At 40.0% G+C, this 17,314-nt stretch overlaps 1 protein-coding gene across 6 annotated transcripts in view; it reads left to right on the forward strand.

Annotated features, from left to right (window-relative positions):
* FYCO1 (FYVE and coiled-coil domain autophagy adaptor 1) overlaps positions 1 to 17,314 on the forward strand; it is a 45,992-nt gene that overhangs the window by 11,602 nt on the left and 17,076 nt on the right. For 4 of the 6 annotated variants that reach the window (XM_059847827.1, XM_059847841.1, XM_059847849.1 and 1 more), the window contains exons 4-14: positions 1,000 to 1,125; positions 4,271 to 4,377; positions 5,258 to 5,401; positions 6,161 to 6,254; positions 6,653 to 9,283; positions 10,092 to 10,184; positions 11,216 to 11,334; positions 12,253 to 12,420; positions 12,850 to 12,999; positions 14,398 to 14,603; positions 14,942 to 15,086. In XM_059847827.1, the coding sequence (XP_059703810.1) occupies positions 1,000 to 1,125; positions 4,271 to 4,377; positions 5,258 to 5,401; positions 6,161 to 6,254; positions 6,653 to 9,283; positions 10,092 to 10,184; positions 11,216 to 11,334; positions 12,253 to 12,420; positions 12,850 to 12,999; positions 14,398 to 14,603; positions 14,942 to 15,086 (3,983 nt within the window). The remainder of the gene's footprint in view (positions 1 to 999; positions 1,126 to 4,270; positions 4,378 to 5,257; positions 5,402 to 6,160; positions 6,255 to 6,652; positions 9,284 to 10,091; positions 10,185 to 11,215; positions 11,335 to 12,252; positions 12,421 to 12,849; positions 13,000 to 14,397; positions 14,604 to 14,941; positions 15,087 to 17,314) is intronic. The other 2 variants (XM_059847854.1, XM_059847860.1) reach the window with 2 other exon arrangements.

The following is a 17,314-nucleotide window of genomic DNA, read 5'->3' on the forward strand; positions in this document are numbered from 1 at the left end:
TCTCTCTTTCTATTGTATTTTGGTGTGCGTAATAAGAGGGCTGAAATATGTGCTGCCTATTATACTTATTTCAAGTGAAAATAAATGTAATCAAAAGGCAGTGCTGGAAGTTTGACTTGAGGAATGTAAGGCATTTCTTTATTGATCTGAAAGATCTGAGCTTGATTTTAAAGATATATCTTGCTAAATTATCCTGAAAAAACTGTGGCAAAGATATCTTGACATTTTAATGAAAAATAAATATTGGATGTGAGTAATTTATAGAATTTTCAGCAATTTCACTTCGGAAAGTTTTTTTTTTATTGTATGGAAGGCTTAAGGCAAAAGGCTGATTTTTAATCTGGAGTGCTGCTTTTTGTCCACCCTTAAGGTTTAAGTAAAAGAGGATGCTGCTGGGCAAACTGAAATTCAGTTTGCATAGTGTGGTGTCCACATATACCTTAATTATGCCACTGATTGCTATAAATGCTAATTTGCAACAAATGCTAATCTAGCCTTAATCTAGTCAAGGGAGTTTTAATGGGGTTGCAGAGCAGGAACTGGAAAATCCTTTGGGATTTGAATGGTCCAAGGTGCAGTCCATACCCTTGGTGCATTGCTTCTCTGAACATGATTTAGCTAGAACAGGTTTTTCTGGTATATACACATGTGTGCTACTGCCACGCTTAATTGTAGGTCTCTGAGCAGCTGGTTGTTAGTGCCTTGCTCTTGAGCAGCTGCTCAATCTGCTGCCAGTCTTTGTCTCAGGAGTTTTGAATGGATGTCTGTATTTTAAAGAGACCCAGAACACTATTATTTCTTACTGTCAGTTAAGTAGCTTTTGTAACTGCTGATTGCAGTGGTACAGTGCAGTGTATCTTTCCTTTGTGAATGCACTGGCTAAAGCTAAGAAGAGTCATGAAAGCACATGCTGCTGGGAGAAGAACAGGATTCCAAGTAGCTATATAACTGTATTCCTGTTTAAATTTTGCTCATTGTACTTTGTTCTCCTGGTTTAAGTTTGACCAGAAAGAAAAAAGCACATTGCTGGGGAACAGGAAAGACTACTGGGATTATTTCTGTGACTGTCTGGCAAAAATCAAAGGAGCTAATGATGGAATCCGCTTTGTCAAGTCTATTACAGAAGTAAGTATATCAGTTAAGCATCAGAATATGTGGTTTATGTTTTGCCATGTTTTTTCAGAGAGCAGTAGCAACAAACCAGAAAAAAAAAAAAAAGATGCTTTTAAGATATAGCAAAAAAACTGGGGATTTTTTTTTCTCATTTTCCCATGAAGTATAAAAATGCAAGATTACTTTTTTTGCTAGGGCACTAAATTATGAAGGATCCAAAAGCCTGATTCCTGTTTCAAAGGCCACTTAAACAAGTGAATGGACCTGTTTGTCTCTGGTTGTACCCTGCATTTTCATAAACTTAATGTCATTTTCTCTAAAAAGAAATGAAAATTTAGGTCAAGGGTAGAGCATGCCATCTTCAGCAAAGCTTACAGCAGGATCTGGCTCTAAGTGTAAGATGAAAGGTTCATCGTATTTGACTTTTGATAAGACTTTTCAAACTGGTCCATAGAGTTGAGGAGGACTGAGATCAGCAATTTCATCTAATGTCTGAACACTGTTCCTCTGTGTGAAATAGCATGATGAAATGACTAGGGATGATTGTCATTATTCCCTTGGGCAAGCTGTCAGGAATAGCACAAAAAGCCTTGTTCCTGTTAGATTTAGATTAGTAATAAAAGCGTAATCTTGTAAAAACCACATTATGTCTTCAGCTTAATGCGTTGGTGAAATAAAAGCTGTGAGAAGCTTTCTGTGTTGATCCTGTCTGAGTCTTTAGAATTGTTTGAAGATTTTCCTAGTGGGTAGAAGAGGCAGTGGTGTGGTGATTGCAGACTTCTCTGCAAAGGTGGCTGTGCTGTAGTCTTCAGCAGTCTTTTGCCTGTGGTATCACCTGCATATTGCCACTAGTAAAGGCTGCTCCACTTTTTCCTTCCTCAGTACCTCTGGCTATTAAATTGTTAGCACAGTGTCAGAAATTATAGTTTGGAAGCAGGATATTTTCTACTTCAATTTATGTGCAGCCATAGAAATTAGCTTTTTTCTTTAGTCTTTATTAACTTGTGGTTTAGAAATATAAACTCTTAAAAAAAGAATCAGCAATCTGTTTTGGGTAAGTGAGCTGGCAGACTTGGGCCCAGAAATTCGATGACATAAATGTATGTCATAAATTTATATTTGTTATTCCCCTTCATTACAGGTAGAAATCAGAAGCAAATTTTTGAACCTGGCTGGATAGAACATAAAGGATTCCAAATGTCCTTTATTTGCTTGCTGAACAATACTGGTTGACTTTCAAACCTGGAAATGAACAAACAGGAAAGAGTAATAGCAGTTAACTTAAAGAACAGTCAGGCATTCAACAGCATAAATGCTTCTTCTGCTCTGCTGGCAGTGCTTCTAATATTAGAGTGCATGATATGCTAGAGAGGTGGAGCAAGGAAGCAAATTAGAATACCCTGGAAGCTGTTATCTGTTAATTAGGTAGAGGGCCTTATTCTTCAGAGCAGTAGGTGAGCAGTGAGTTCTGGTCGTACAGCCATACACTGCACTTTAGCTACAATGTTTGCTGGCAACATGGAAATATTGTCAGTTTCAGACACTCTGCCTCTCTGATTTCTGACAGGGCTCCAGCAGGAGGTGGCATGGTTTTGTTTCCTAGCAAATAGTCTTTGGCTACTTGTAGCTGCATATATGTAAATATTTTCCTCTGGTTCTCATCATGTAGGTTTTTTTCTGGTCTCTCCGTATTGCTTACAGAAAGTGTCAGAATTTAAATTGATAGACCAATGGGAATAAGGATAGGATTAATTCTGTGGCTTCCAGGGTTTGGGGTTTTTTTTGAAAGTTCTTAAGATATTCAGTAAATATGCCTAGTTAGGAAAAAACACTTGTAAGCTCCTGTGCACAGAGTAGGGATAGCATCTCCCTGAATAAATGTTCAGGTATCTGTAGGGTGAATGAGGGTAAAAACCAGGCGGTCAATTAAATTTGATGTTTCTAGGATACTTAGTACTTAGGGACCGTGGCATTTTGCACTTTGTATGCTGTAGAATTCAAAACAAAAATCAGTAAAAAGTGTTGCTGTCTTTGCTTCACATTTCATTCAGGTTCCATTTATAAGGAACATTTTTGTATGTAGTGGGTTACTGAACTAAATTAAGAGCTTGTGTTGCTTCAGAGCAGAAGCCCAGTAACAGCAAAAACAGGGAAGCTTAGGGTATTGCTCTCATTTCAGCGCAGTGAAATACTGATTGCTGGGAAAGAAAGCTTGTGTGGCCTTTGAGCCTTCTTTCTTTAAGCAAAGTTTACAGTGACCTGCTAACTTGTGCCTCAGTCTCTCCATTATTTGTCTTGGCTTCTATTTTAAATCATGAGTGTGTTTTCTTTGTTAGTTAGATGAGTAGTTAGGTGAGAAATTCTTTCATCATGCTCCTTTTCCACTTCTAAATTGATTTCTGAGTTTGATGGAAAGAAGAAACACCACTATTCAGTGTTTCACTATTTTGCAGGACAAAAAATGGTTCAGATGTAGAAACAAAGTATCGATTTTTCAAGTCAATAGCTATAAAAAAATACAGTGCTGAGCTTTGTGATCCCCCTTATGTTGATTCAACGGCTGTCTTCATAAAAAGATCCATTAATTTTGGTAATGCAGCTGTTCTCGGTCTCAAAAAAGAATTAGATTTTAATCAACTTAACGACTAAATATTAAGAAAGGCTTTTTGCATTGTGTGGGGTTACTGTGTCCATGGGGATGTGTATTTGTATATGTGTACATCGTTGTTCTATGACTTAATCTTTCCTAAAGCTCTTCCAGCTGTGGCCATACACATCTTCAGTAACTTAAGCTGTCACTTCTGTCTTGGCTGGGCACATTGAGATTTGCCTTATATTTTGAGTTGTCTTTAGCTTAGTCTCAGGTACTCACTCAATATATTAGATGATTCATTGGTCCTGTGGTGCCTTTTATATTATTATAAAGTGAACAATAGCCAGCTGTAGAAACAAATTCATCATTCTGAAAAGATTCCACCCAATTACAGACTTACGAAAAGGTGTTTCTCAGTGGCAGTTCTTACTGGCTTCCTTTACAACTTTTTCCTTTACAGTAGCTTATTGTATTTTTGTGTTGCTTTGTAGGCTGTTCTGGACATGTCTCGGCATGATCACAAATGATATTTAACTTTGTTTTCTTGTGGTTTCTCCCTTCAAGCTACGAACCTCTCTGGGAAAAGGTAGAGCATTTCTTCGTTATTCCCTGGTTCACCAAAGGCTAGCAGACACCTTGCAGCAATGTTTTATGAACACCAAAGTGACCAGGTGAATAGCAAAGTGCTTTTTAACTAATGGGTGTTTGCTCAGTGTGATCGAACAACATCACCTCGTTGCTATTGAAAGAAATTGAAACACTTCCAATTGTTTGGCTTAGAGAGCTGGTAATAGGATATGAAGGATCATGGACCTTCTGGCCTGGGTCACTGGCTCATGCCTATCTTGGGCTTGTAAAGATTGAAAGTTACTACAGTTTAATATATGTCGAGTGGGTTGTGCTGATGCTTCTGTACATCAGTTTTAAAGGTCATGTAAGTATTGAAGATCCTGGGTTTGGTGGGCTATTCATCATGAGAGAGGATTAATTTGGATGTGTTGCACAAAGCCACAGAAAGCATTTACATGTATCTGTGGATGGTCACACAAAGGACCAAACTTGCCCTTGGCCAGGAAATTCTGAAGATAGTTCGTATTTGGTTGGAGGGACACTGCTAGGGCTTTAAGAAAAAGCCAGCTATTTTCATGATGTATTTAACTCTGGATACTGCTTTCTGTTCCTCACGTTTGATGTATTAAATGTATGCTTTAGTTACTGTGTGATTATCCAGTGTATTGCAAATATTTTGTATTGTCAATGATTTGCACCAGAGGAAAAAATATTTTGTGCAGGGATTCCTTTAAAGATATTTATGTGGAATTGATTAAATTTGTTTCATTTCATTGACACTGAAGGGATGGAATATTGTTTGGTGGGTCTAATTTGGGTCAACAATATTGGGTGTTTGGCTGATTGTTTTCATTTGTGTTTAAAATACTGTATCATAGTTTTTCTGTGGTGGAGTGAATAATGATGTAGGGATTTTTATGTAAGAGAAACTGTTGCTTCCCTTTTGCCTATGAATGAGTATTACTTCTCTTTGTTTTCAAGTGACTGGTACTATGCAAGAAGTCCATTTCTGAATTCCAAAATGAGTTCTGACATTGTGGGTCAACTCTATGAGCTCACTGATGTTCAGTTTGACTTGGCATCAAGAGGCTATGATTTAGATGCTGCTTGGCCAGCATTTGCCAGGTAAGATGGAGCCACGTTGTGATTTTGTATTAACAAGTATATAAAACACCTGCTTGCTAAAGAATCTGTAAAATCTTCTGCTTTTGAGGGTAGGAATACTTGTGTTTGAGCAGGTATATGCTTTTTCTATGTAATTAATCCATGACTAAATTGTCCTGTTTGTCCTTCAGTATACTGAGCACCAGTGATCAGAGATGGTGCTCTGTAATATGGCACTTCAGTAGCTGCAGTTTAGGCCCAAATCCCAAGCTATTCTCCTCTATACACGCACAAGAAGAAATCTTCTTAGCTTCCTCTGTTTCAGGAGCTGGGACATGTAGTGACTGCACAGCCAAGCCGTGTGCTTCACTTGCAGCACGGTGATCCCGCCTACAAGTGGGGGATAACAAAAGCTGCAAGGTCTGGTCCAGAGCCGTATGTATCACTGGGGGTTTCCTAGAGCCCTTTGCTGCCATCCTCTGGTTGAGCCACCACCACACAGCGATACAATTCCTTAGAGCAAGGCTGTGTTGGTTCATATGGATGAGAGAAGTGACAGCTACCAGCCCCATTACCTTTTATAGATGCCTTGGATATCCCTATCTTATTTTCATCAACTTCAGTGGTTGCTGGCCGAGACAGAAGGTGCAGTTATGTCCTTTTTTATGTGGTAGTTAGCACTAGATAAATCTTAGATATACAAGTAGAAAGACACACATATATATATATATATATATGCTTAGACTTACCTTAGATATTGTTTCTCTGTGTGATAAACAGGAGGACTCTGTCCTCACTTGGATCTTCAGCATATTTATGGAAGCCCCCAAGTCGCAGTTCCAGCATGAGCAGTTTAGTGAGCAATTATTTGCAGGTAAGCAAATTTCAAATAAATGTTTATATGTCATGATAGGTCCTTGGCTGACATAGTTTCAGAGAACTTTTATGATGGTTATGAGTCTCACAATCTAAACTGCAAAAAGCATTCTTAATTAAAAGTAAAGGGAATTGTCAGTCAGCTGCTTCAACTTAACATGCAAATCTTGTAAAAAAAAGAAATATGTTCATAAGACTACCTGCAGACAGGCATTTTCATTTATCTTTTGGGAAAACAAGCTTCATTTCCTATAAGTTGATATCTTGTAGTGCTCAAAGGCAGCAGACAATGTCACTGTACATTAAGAACCTGAACTTGCTCTCATTTGAGCACACCATTTAAATGAATGTTTAATGCTGCCTAAACTTTCTGATTTTCCTCTTCTGTTCATTTAGGCACAAGAGTTTCCTTCCAGCCCTGATGTAAATAACTCACTAAATGTTGAACATCTTGAGGGCTACGAAGAGATGCGTTTAGAACTTGACCAGGCTGAGCTGAGGCAGAGGGAACTTCAAGATCGTATTCACCAGCTAGAAATGGAAAACCAGGAGCTCCAGGCAGCTGTCAGCCTTCAAAAGGAACAAGTACAGGTAGAAAAGGAGAAGAGCAATAACTACAGTGAGGAGAACTCTCGGCTGACAAGGATGATCACAGAGTTACAGAAGCAATGTGAGGTCTCACACTCCACTCAGAGCACTGTCCATGACCTGCAGAAGTGCCTACAGTCACTGGAACTGAGTGCAGCGGAGCAGCAGAAGGAACACTCAACAAAGGTGGAGCAGCTGTTGAGCAGCAAGGAAGATTGTGCCTCACAATTGCAGTCTTCGAATCAGGAGCTGGAGACCTCTAAGGCTTTGATTGCTGTGAAGGATCTTTGCATTGATGAACTCAAAGCCAAGCTGAGTTCCACAGAACAGAAGAACCTCAACCTCCTTGCAAAAGTTGATGCTGCCTTGGATGAAAAGGGCCTGCAAGCCACAGCCCAGTATGACTCTGCCCTACAAATACGGGCACTGTTAGAGAAGCTTCAGGAGATGGAAAAGGAAAAGGCAGATATGCAAAGACTCAATGCTGAACATGCATCTCAGCTGAAAGCAGCAAGGGAGGAGCTGCTGCTGAAAGAACAGGCACAGAAGGACCTGGAATCCAGATACAGTAGCCTCACTGCTAACTCCAAAGAGGAGAGTGAAAAGCTGACTGGGAGCCTGAAGACCATGGCAAAGGAAAAGGATGCACTTCAGGAGGCCCTGACTCTGAAAGGAAAGGAGATGGCTGAGCTCCAGACCCAGGTAATGGGGTCGCTGGCTCAGGTGGGTTCACTGGAAAAAAATCTTGAGGAAGCCAGGAAGGAAAAAGAGAAACTTGAGGAGGAATATGGTAGGAGAGAAGGAGCACTGAAGCAGGAAGCCCAGTCACAAGCAGAGCAACTTGAACTACAGGAGGGTCGCTTAACAAAGGTGAGTCAGACTGTGTGTAGCCTTCAGGAGCAAAACCAAAAACTCATGTCTGAGAAGGAGCATCTCAGACAGAAAGTCAAGGAGCTGGAGGAGCAGATGGAGCAGCAAAACTCTGCAGTGAGTGAATTGGATGAGGAAAGCAGGAAACTGAAAGCAGAGAATGAGAATTTGCAGCAGTCTAAGAAGAAGATGGAAGAGAAGCTGAAAAATCTGGAAGCTTCTAAAGCTTCCCTAGAAGCTGATGTAGCCAAATTAAGAGCCTCTGAGAAACAACTTCAGAGTGAGATAGATGATGCCCTGGTGTCAGTTGATGAAAAAGAGAGGAAGCTCCGGAGTGAGAACAAACAGCTGGATGAAGACTTGCAGAATGCCAGGAGGCAAAGCCAAATTCTAGAGGAGAGGCTGGAGGCTCTGCACTCAGAATTTGAAGAACTAAAGCAAAGAGAACAGACCTCCAGGGAGTCTTATGCCTTGCTTGAAGCACAGCTGAAGAGTGCCAAACAGCATAGTTTACAAATGGAAAAAAGCTTGGACACATTGAAGGAAAGCAAAGACTGTCTCCAGTCACAGCTCACACAGAAGGAAGCAGAACTGCAGGGCATGGAGAGCCAATGTCAGCAGCTAAGAGCAGAAGCTGAAAGACAAAGGAAGAAAGCAGAGACTCTCGAGATAGAAAAGCTCAGTGTTGAAAAGACATGCCTTCATCAGACAAAACTTATAGAATCTCTCACATCAGAAAAGGAATCAGTGGAAAAACAGCAACTACAGCAGTCAGCGTCCCTGGAGAAGGAGGCAAAAGAGTTGGCCTTCAGACTGACCATGAGTGAAGAGCAGCTGGAGGTCAACAGAGGTGAAGTGTCCAGGCTGCAGGCAGAAGTCCTGGATCTGCGAGTCAAGCTTCAGCAGGCTGCTGATGAGAGAGAGAGGATGAGAGGTGAGCTGGCAGTCACTGAGACTGTCTTGAGTGAGCAGAAGACACTTGTCCAGCAGCTGAAAGAGCAGAGTGAGTCTCTCAACAGAAATCATGTGCAAGAACTGGTGGAATGCAAAGAAAGAGAAGAAAAGCTGAAAAAAGAGCAGGAGAAAACAGCCCATCAAAAAGCTGACCTGGAAAATAATTTGATGAACCTAAAGGAAGAGCTGTCTAAGGTTAAGCGGTATTTGGAAAATGCTAGAGTGGAAAATGAAGAAAATAAAGATCTCCTCCACAGGACCAACACTGATATGGCTGAACTTGGCATTCAGATTTGTGCCTTGACCTCTGAAAAGGTGGATGCAGAAGAGCAGTTGGCCCAGGCCACAGAAAGGTTCAAAGAACTGGAAGAACAGGCAGCAGAGCAACAGGAGAAGCTGAAGCTTGACATCTCTAATCTCAGAGAGGAGAACAAGAGCCTGCAAGAGAAATTAGAGGAGGCTCAAATGTGTGCCGCAGCTGTCCCAAGTCTGCAATTGCAGCTGGAGACAATAAAGAAACAGGCACAGAGTTTCCAAGAGACCAGCCAAGAAGAGCTGTCTGCAATAAAATTTCAAATGAGCACAGAGATTCTTAATTATCAGACAAAATTCAAGGTAAATTAATGTAATTATTATAGCTGAGGGAGCTGCTTTACCATCTGCTACAGCAATTACTGCATGAAATCCTAAGGTTTGTGTGGGTCAGGCTCTGAGACTAACGTGCAACCTGCCTTAGCCTGGGAATCTGAAAATATCTCTGTGCTCATGACCTATGTCTATCTGAGGTAAAAGGGTGATGTTTTCTTACATTGGTGGTGAAGGTGGCATCTGCTGTCCCTCTGGTCACAGCTGTGGTTGTTTCCTTTTTTGGTAGGAACATTTCAAGACCTGTTCCTCACACCTCTAACACTGCTTCGTCTAAGAACTAATTTTGATGAAAGGAAACTTAGATTGAGACCAGTTGCTTTTGCGTTTAATTCCCTCATGTATTTTTGCTTTCAGCTGCTCAAGGTAGCAGCTGGGAAGATCAAAGTGTTGCTTCCAGAAAAGCATGAGTGAGCCCAGTGTATATGAAACAGCACACCTAAAGGCTGAAGATTTCATTGTGTTTGCTTTGTCATTCTGATAAATTGCCTAAGATTGGTGGTTGATCAGAGGCTTATGCCACTGCATGGGTTTGACCTTCTTTTTGTTGAGAACTGCAACAGCCAATGCAAAGTAACAGTAAAACACAGTCAATGTGCCACCATAAAGTGATTTTGCTTGATTCTGAGAGTGTCTTTGAGCTGTCTTTCATGAGCCAGTGGCACTGCATTTATCTCATGCATGGCAGTAAGAGCACTCATAATCACAGCTGGGAATTTTGTAGGTGAAGGGGTGGCCACTGGAGGATTATTAACTACTGGCTCAATCTCTCTGCCAGGCTGTCACTGAGGAGTGTGGGAAAGTAAGAGAGCAACTTGAGGAGCAGAAGCGACAACAGCACGCAGCGGAGGAAGAGATTACAGAGTTACAAGTAGGTGCTTGATCTGAATTAAAACCAGAGGTGTTTGTGTCAGCAGGCATTAGTGTTACAAGTGGGAAGGTGAGGAGCATTTCTGATGACTGGCTGTGAGTCTGAGAATGCCCCTTTATAAGTACAGGTGCTGCAGACAAAATACTGGGCAGCTGACAGCCACTGAGGCAGAGATTATGAAAAGCATGATATCACTTAGGATTTGTCCTGCCTTGAAAGCTGGTCAGGTTTATGTAAGACCTGGCTGTGTGTTCTCTTCTTAAAATGGAGGTGTGGGTTTAAGATGTGTTTTTCTTAGGCCCTGCATTCCCATATAGCCACATGTGTAGATCCGTCTATTTGCAGGCTGCAAAGAGCACTGAATTAGAGAATTAATGTGGCTGAAAAATAACCCAGCCAGAAAAAATCAGAAGTTTTGCAATAAGTTTATCAAATGGTTGAGTTAGAAGGGTCATACTGGGTTGTAAGGAATCCAGAAAGAAGAAATTTAGGATTACTGGATGTGGCCTTGCCTGCTAGGAGAAATACATACCTTTAGATGTAATTAGCTATGTGCCCTGAGGACTCCAAGTTTGGCAGACTTCTCTGGAGAGTCTAGCTGTTAAAGAAGTTGGGTTGTTTTCGATTGTCCTTCATATTTCGTATGGGCTTTAATAAACTACATTTTCCTCCTATATAATTTTTATCTTTTGAAGCTTTTAGGTGGTGAAAAAGCTTTCAGGGTGTATTCTTTTACCATTATTTTTGAGATATTTTTCTTGAAAAGGAGGCAAAACTTCAACTGACATAGACTAACAAGAATTACAAGCTTAACACTGTATTACTTTAGCGTGTATCCCTTATTCAGTGTGACAGAAGTAATCAGTCACTAGTACACAACTAATTACTGCCTGCTTATACAATAATATCTTAATTGGTCATTTGGCTGTAACTGATTCTTTTAAAACATTGTTAGCTGTCTTGGTAATTGTCCTGTGCATGGTAAAGTCTTGTTTTTATATGCAAGGAAATACTGTAATTCATTTTACTAGGCTGCAAACACGAGTTTGTGTAGAAAGTTGGATGAAGCAAGAGAGCAACTGTCAGAATCAGAATCTGCTCGGCTGCAGAAGGAAGAGGAAGTGACTTCTCTTAGAGAACTCTTGGAAAGGTGAGAGTTTGGATTCTTTACAGAAGCTGTTAATTTGTAGGCCAAGCAAGGGGGACAGTAATCAAAACATATTGAAAATCACCATGGTTTATGAAGTACCATATGTCACAGGGTTTATATAGAACAAAGAGCTCATGGGACTGGCAGGGAACATCAGATTGACACTTCACATGAGAAACATGGAAATTACACAGCACACATGAATGCATGGCTTAGTTTTTACTCTATTGTTAATTAATACTGTATTATTATTTGGCTGATATAAATTAATGAGAGACATATTTATAACCTCTTTTTACCTCCTAGGTTAAGCACAAAATTAAAATAATATTGGGGTTCTTTTGTAAAAAATTGAAAATTTGTACTTTTGGACAGTTTCTTTTTTCTCTCCTCTTCATGAAGTTTCAGGGAATCAGTAAGAATTATCTGAATGGGACCACATCCTGCATGTCTTTGTCAGGTTTCTTATCAGCTTTAATAATCTAGCTCAGGATTTGTTTTCAAAGTCTGTAGCGTGAGCCTGTGTGGTGTGGATAATTTGGCAGTCAGAAATAGATCTTCGTGAGGCATGGGCTCACACAGAGTCTAATAGGTTAACCAAAGCCTATGTATTTTTATACATTTGTGCTGATATCATATGTATTATCTCTAGCTGATACTATCATAAGCTTTACTGTAAGCAGGGCATCCAAGAAATTGCTGGTTGCTGGCTGTGTTCACTAGATAATGGATCTATGTGCATTTTCAGTGATGCAGAAAACTGGGGAGATTCTGTCTAGCTCTAAAAAATATGCACACTGAGGAAAAATTTCACTGAAACTACCTGTTTATCAGGGTGGAAGAGCCCTTCCTTCCACAGGGAAGACTTGAATTTACATGAGCTAAAAATGATTCATAATTGCCTTTGTATTTGATCAGGATCCAAAAAGAAGCTGATGAAGCAAAAGAGAAGATCCTGGATTACACTGAGAAGCTCAGCAAGGTGGCAGCAGATAAAGATAGCAGTGACCAGAAGTTATTTGCTGAGCTGGATGACCTGACAAGAACAAAGCAGTTCCTTGAAGAACGTTTGATAGAACTTATCAGGTTGGCATCAAAAAAAACAGCAAGCAGAAATTAAAATCCTTGCTTAGGATGTTCAGGGGTACTGCTTAGGTCATCCAGGCTTATATTCCCAAATTGAAGATACAAGTGAAGGCCAAATTCATTAGCAGTTGAAATTTTGCATTTCCATAATATAGTCAAAAAATGTAACACTCAATAATATCTGCTTAATTTGCTGTTTTGAAAAAATATGTAGTTCTCAGCATGGAATGCATTCTTCTCCCTATCTTTGCAGAAGCTTCAGTAGGTTTTTTGATCTATCTTTATGTTTTAAAGCTTCTCAGAATTTTAGGAGGAAAGGAATTTTTACTGTGAAGCTTTCACCAGCATTCCAGTTGAGGTTGGTTAGCAATAAACCAACACTGTGACAACTTCTATGTGTTTTTCTTTCTTTTAACTGTGTCACTGCAGAGATAAAGATGCTTTGTGGCAAAAGTCCGATGCTCTGGAGTTCCAGCAGAAGCTTAGTGCCGAGCAGAGGTGGCAGGGGGACACAGAAGTCAATCACTGTCTGGACTGCCAGAGAGAGTTCTCATGGATGGTGCGCCGACACCACTGCAGGTCAGTCGTTGAACTGTATTGCACTGTTCAAAAGTAAAACTCAGTAGGGTTGTCTGTGTGGAGGAAATATTTCTTGATATTCACAGTTCAGTGATCAAAATTGTTGATACATGTAGAGGCTGAAAGAACACATGAGCTTACAAGGGGATAAGAAATTATTGGAAAGATCCCTTGACATGTATTAAGACAAAGATCTGGATGCAACTCTGACTTGGGGAGTCTGTTAGTTTCTCATTTCTGGAAACAAAGATAATCACACCCTGTATAGTGTGTTTCTTTGAAGGACTGTGCACTGCTCTGTTCTTCTCTACACAATATTCACTAGGATGGCTTTGCTACTGTGGTGGAAGTATTCCAGAACACGTTTCACTTACACTAGGTATGTTCAGAGATAATTAACTATTGCAGACTAATCTTCTTTTTTTTAATGTGGATATTAAATTATTTCCCTTACAGTTAGTGTCAGTTATCCAATATAGATCTACTAAAAAGTATTTAAATGAATACATTTCAGGGTCCTAGTGATATGTTTGGTTTGGCTCTTTACTTTTCCTTAGCCTCATGACCTGATTTCTCATGTAAGGAAAGAAGGAAGCACTGGAACTGCTTCCATTTCACATGAATGTAAACAACATTCTATAGGGATTAGTGAATGGTGAAGTCATTTTGGGTAACAGCTTCCAAATTACTCATTTCTGCTAAGGTCTCTGAAAGCTGCTTGCGTCTTCACCCAGTAATGATTTAAATGATTAAGAAAAACAAAACCATTAAAATTTCCTGAGTAGCAGTCATTCCTGATGGATGCTTTAATTCATGAACATCTCAACATGCTCATTACAAAGTAGTTGACAAGTTTAATACCGTGAGGCTTCCGAGTGGAGAGGGCAGGAGGAATGAATATACACATATGTATCCAATACTGGATTTTTTTACTTTCTGAAGGGAAGAGGGGTCATTATGAAGCAGAGACATACAGATGTGTTTTTAAAGTCCTTTTAATCAAATCAAGTTTTGTTCTACCTGTCTGTGAGATTTGGCCTGTGTAGTATTAAGTTCATTTTCTTCTTACATACTTAATATAAATATTATTTATTTACATTGTATATTTGTGGACATTTGATTGGGTGGTTTTTTTTTTTTTTTAGTTTTAGTTTTTCTGTTTTACCTGTTTATTAAGGTAGCAAAGTGTGAATGTGAGTTTCTATCCTGTGCTTGTCAGGAAGACTTGCTTCACTTCATAAAGGAGTGCGGTCTGTTATGAGTTCTGCCAATGGGTGTAGCTTTCATGCTTTTGCAGAAAACAAGACCATTATGAGAGAGCTCCAACCTCTGTCACAGAGATCTGTTCCGGCTGTGTGTGGTATTTTTCTAACACCTCTGGTTTTGAATCATTTCTAGAATGTGTGGCCGCATTTTCTGCTACTACTGCTGCAACAACTACATGGTGACAAAGCTTGGTGGAAAAAAGGAGCGTTGCTGCAGAGCCTGCTTTAATAAGCCTAGAGTCATTGTGGACGGTACAGATGACTCTGGATCCAGTGCCAACCAGGAAGGATCACCAGCTTCATTGGAATCGCCTGTGTCACCATCTGAGAGAGCTTTTGGTTAGTTTATTGTTTGCATGCTGTGGAGAAATAAGTAGGCTTCTTCGAGAGTCACCAAGAAACCACACAGTCACCTCCTGCTCCAATGACCTGCAGGAGGTCATGGAGTGTTTTCAGGGTGGGACTGACCCTGTCTTTGAATTTAACTGATATTGAGAGAAACATTAATGTATTAAATGTCAGTCAGAACAAGATTTTGCATTAATTCTAATAGCTATCTAATGCTTCTGTAAATGAAAAGGAATGGCCCAGGCTTGCCCCTTAAGGGTTTTGCTCGTTTGTTTTCCAGACAACCAGCTAATAGTGTTTATGTTTCTTCTCACTTTTTTTTGGCACAGTTGCAAGTGAAGCCTCTAAACCACCAGATGATGCAGCTTTTGATATAATCACTGATGAGGAGCTGTGCCAAGTACAGGAATCAGAGTCTCTCCACAATGAAAGTCAGATGGAAAGAGACTCTCTGGATCAGAGTGTGACAGATCTGTGAGTAAACACTACTTCTCAAAGAGGGGACTCTTTGGGATTTGCTTTAGAATGTTCTACTTTTTCTCCCATTCAGTGAGAGTAGTCAACCTCTGTGTAAAGTGAAGATCTCTGTTCCCAGGCCATGTGTTCAGTAGAACAACACAAGATCATTTTGGTCTATTGGCACAGTCAGCATTCAATCTAGTAAATCTAAACCACTCCGTGCTCTCTCTCCACCTGCTTCACCACAACACAGGGGAATAGTCCCAGCTCTGTGCTGTTATCAGGCCAGCTGTCACCATTAAAGTCAGCATTCAGGCTCTCTCTGTCTGTAGACTTCCTTACTACCTTAGAGATGACAGCTAACAGAAAAGAACAATTGTGTAGCTCCATCTGGCACAAGTTTGTTCTTTTAGTTTTGAAGAAAATGGGAGTGGAGATTTCAGTAATTTTTTAATATTCTACCTAAATTACCAATGAAAAGGATTTAAGGCCGTTTGAATGTCCAAATACTTGGTTTGCAAATGACATGGTAGTATTATAGTTTAATTCGTATCTATTTTTTAGGCAAAATATAGTTTTACTATTGTTCAGATATTTTCAAATGTTTTCCAAAATTCTGTTCTTTAAAATATGTTGTCTTTTGAGAAGAAAAAACAAAAAGAGAAATTTCACCTAAATTATGTACTTGCTTTGCTTCCAAGCAGAAAAATATACAGGATAAATAAAAATGCTGAATTGAAAATAGTCACAGAGTAAATATAGTCTGCTGCTGAGAAAGCAGACCTAGACTCTTTTGCACCCAACAGACACATTTCCGGTATAAACCACAATGACTTGCAGTTTGGGTTGAAGACAGACAGTACAGACTTGTTTATTTGGTAAAAAGATTTTTCAAAGTTCTACATATTCATTTCTTGGTAAATACCTTAAATGTGTTCTGCCTACTTTGTAGACAGCTAACACTGACAGTGTATTCTTGCTTATCATGTGCTGAAATGAACTGAGCTTCAGAGTGCCCTTGTGAATTTAGTGTTGCCTTTGTTTTGTAAAAGGACAGTTTGTGGTGGGGAAATTTTGTTTGTTTTGTGAAGAAAAAAGTGAAGTGTACTACTTCTTTTAATTCATGCTGTCTGTAGGTGGTGTACTACAGGTGAGTTAGCTCTGGAGAAAACAACCAGGAGAAGAGAAATAAGTGTGGGTCTCCATTTGTTTTAATTCGAGATTGGTCTACATTCATCTCGTCTGACAAAGTATTCAGGCAGGAAGGAAGGATTGTCACTAACAAGAGGATACTATTCTTGAAGAGCCCAAATGGAACAACTTACTTGCACTATGTAAACTTTTAGAGGTTGTCCAGCTTCCCTTGTTGTCAGATTATAAGCAGGAGAGCCAGGAAATAGTGCTTTATCCTCTGTTGCTTTTTGTTAGCAGTTTCATGAGCAGGTGGGTGAGTCCTACTGTGGCAGTACTTTGAACTTGAGACATTCTTTGCAGAGAACACAAATGATACCTGCCCTTTCCCATGACACCTGTAATGTTTGGAAGGCTCAGGCTCACTAGCCTGAGCCCTGGTGGGGAGAATGGCCTTCTTGCATTGCAGATGACTTGCTGATTGTGGGTTTGTGTTATGGGAGAGATCTAGAAACTGATAAGTGAGTCAGATGGTAGTGTGGTGCCTGTGGTGCATGTTAAAGAAAAACAGCAGGGCACAGTGCTGATTGTGCCAGCACACAGGTCTTCTCACTTGTTTTTGTGGTGAGGCATACACGTGTACCCAAAGCTTGAGAGTCACTTAGCACAGGAAGGAGCAGGAACTGCAGCATGAGATACTTGGGTTGTTTGTGAGTAAATGTGCCAGAGCCACTGTATTGTCTGCTGACCCTCTGTCCTATCTTTGGGAGCAGCCCTTTAAACAAGTACTGAAAATTTTCCACTGTGTTTTCTCCCACAGTTCAAGGACCTGCAGTTCAGTGACTTTCTGAGCTACTGGTTTGATTGCTGCAGATTTCTTGGCTGCACTAGGCTGACCACCTTGAATTTCATGTAGACTTATCATCTTTATTCTTTCTCTTTCTAAAGTGTCCAGTGAAATTTGGCTTGATTTCTAGGTGGAAACTTCACATAATCTCCAGTGGCATTCCCATAATGTTCTGTTCACAATAAATTGAATATTTGGAGTAGAATTTGCTTAGATATAGTGTCTGGGGGACACACAAAGGATCCAAGATTGTGGTTGCTAGATG

Source organism: Haemorhous mexicanus, chromosome 1 (genome assembly GCF_027477595.1).
Source record: "Haemorhous mexicanus isolate bHaeMex1 chromosome 1, bHaeMex1.pri, whole genome shotgun sequence".
NCBI lineage: Eukaryota > Metazoa > Chordata > Aves > Passeriformes > Fringillidae > Haemorhous > Haemorhous mexicanus.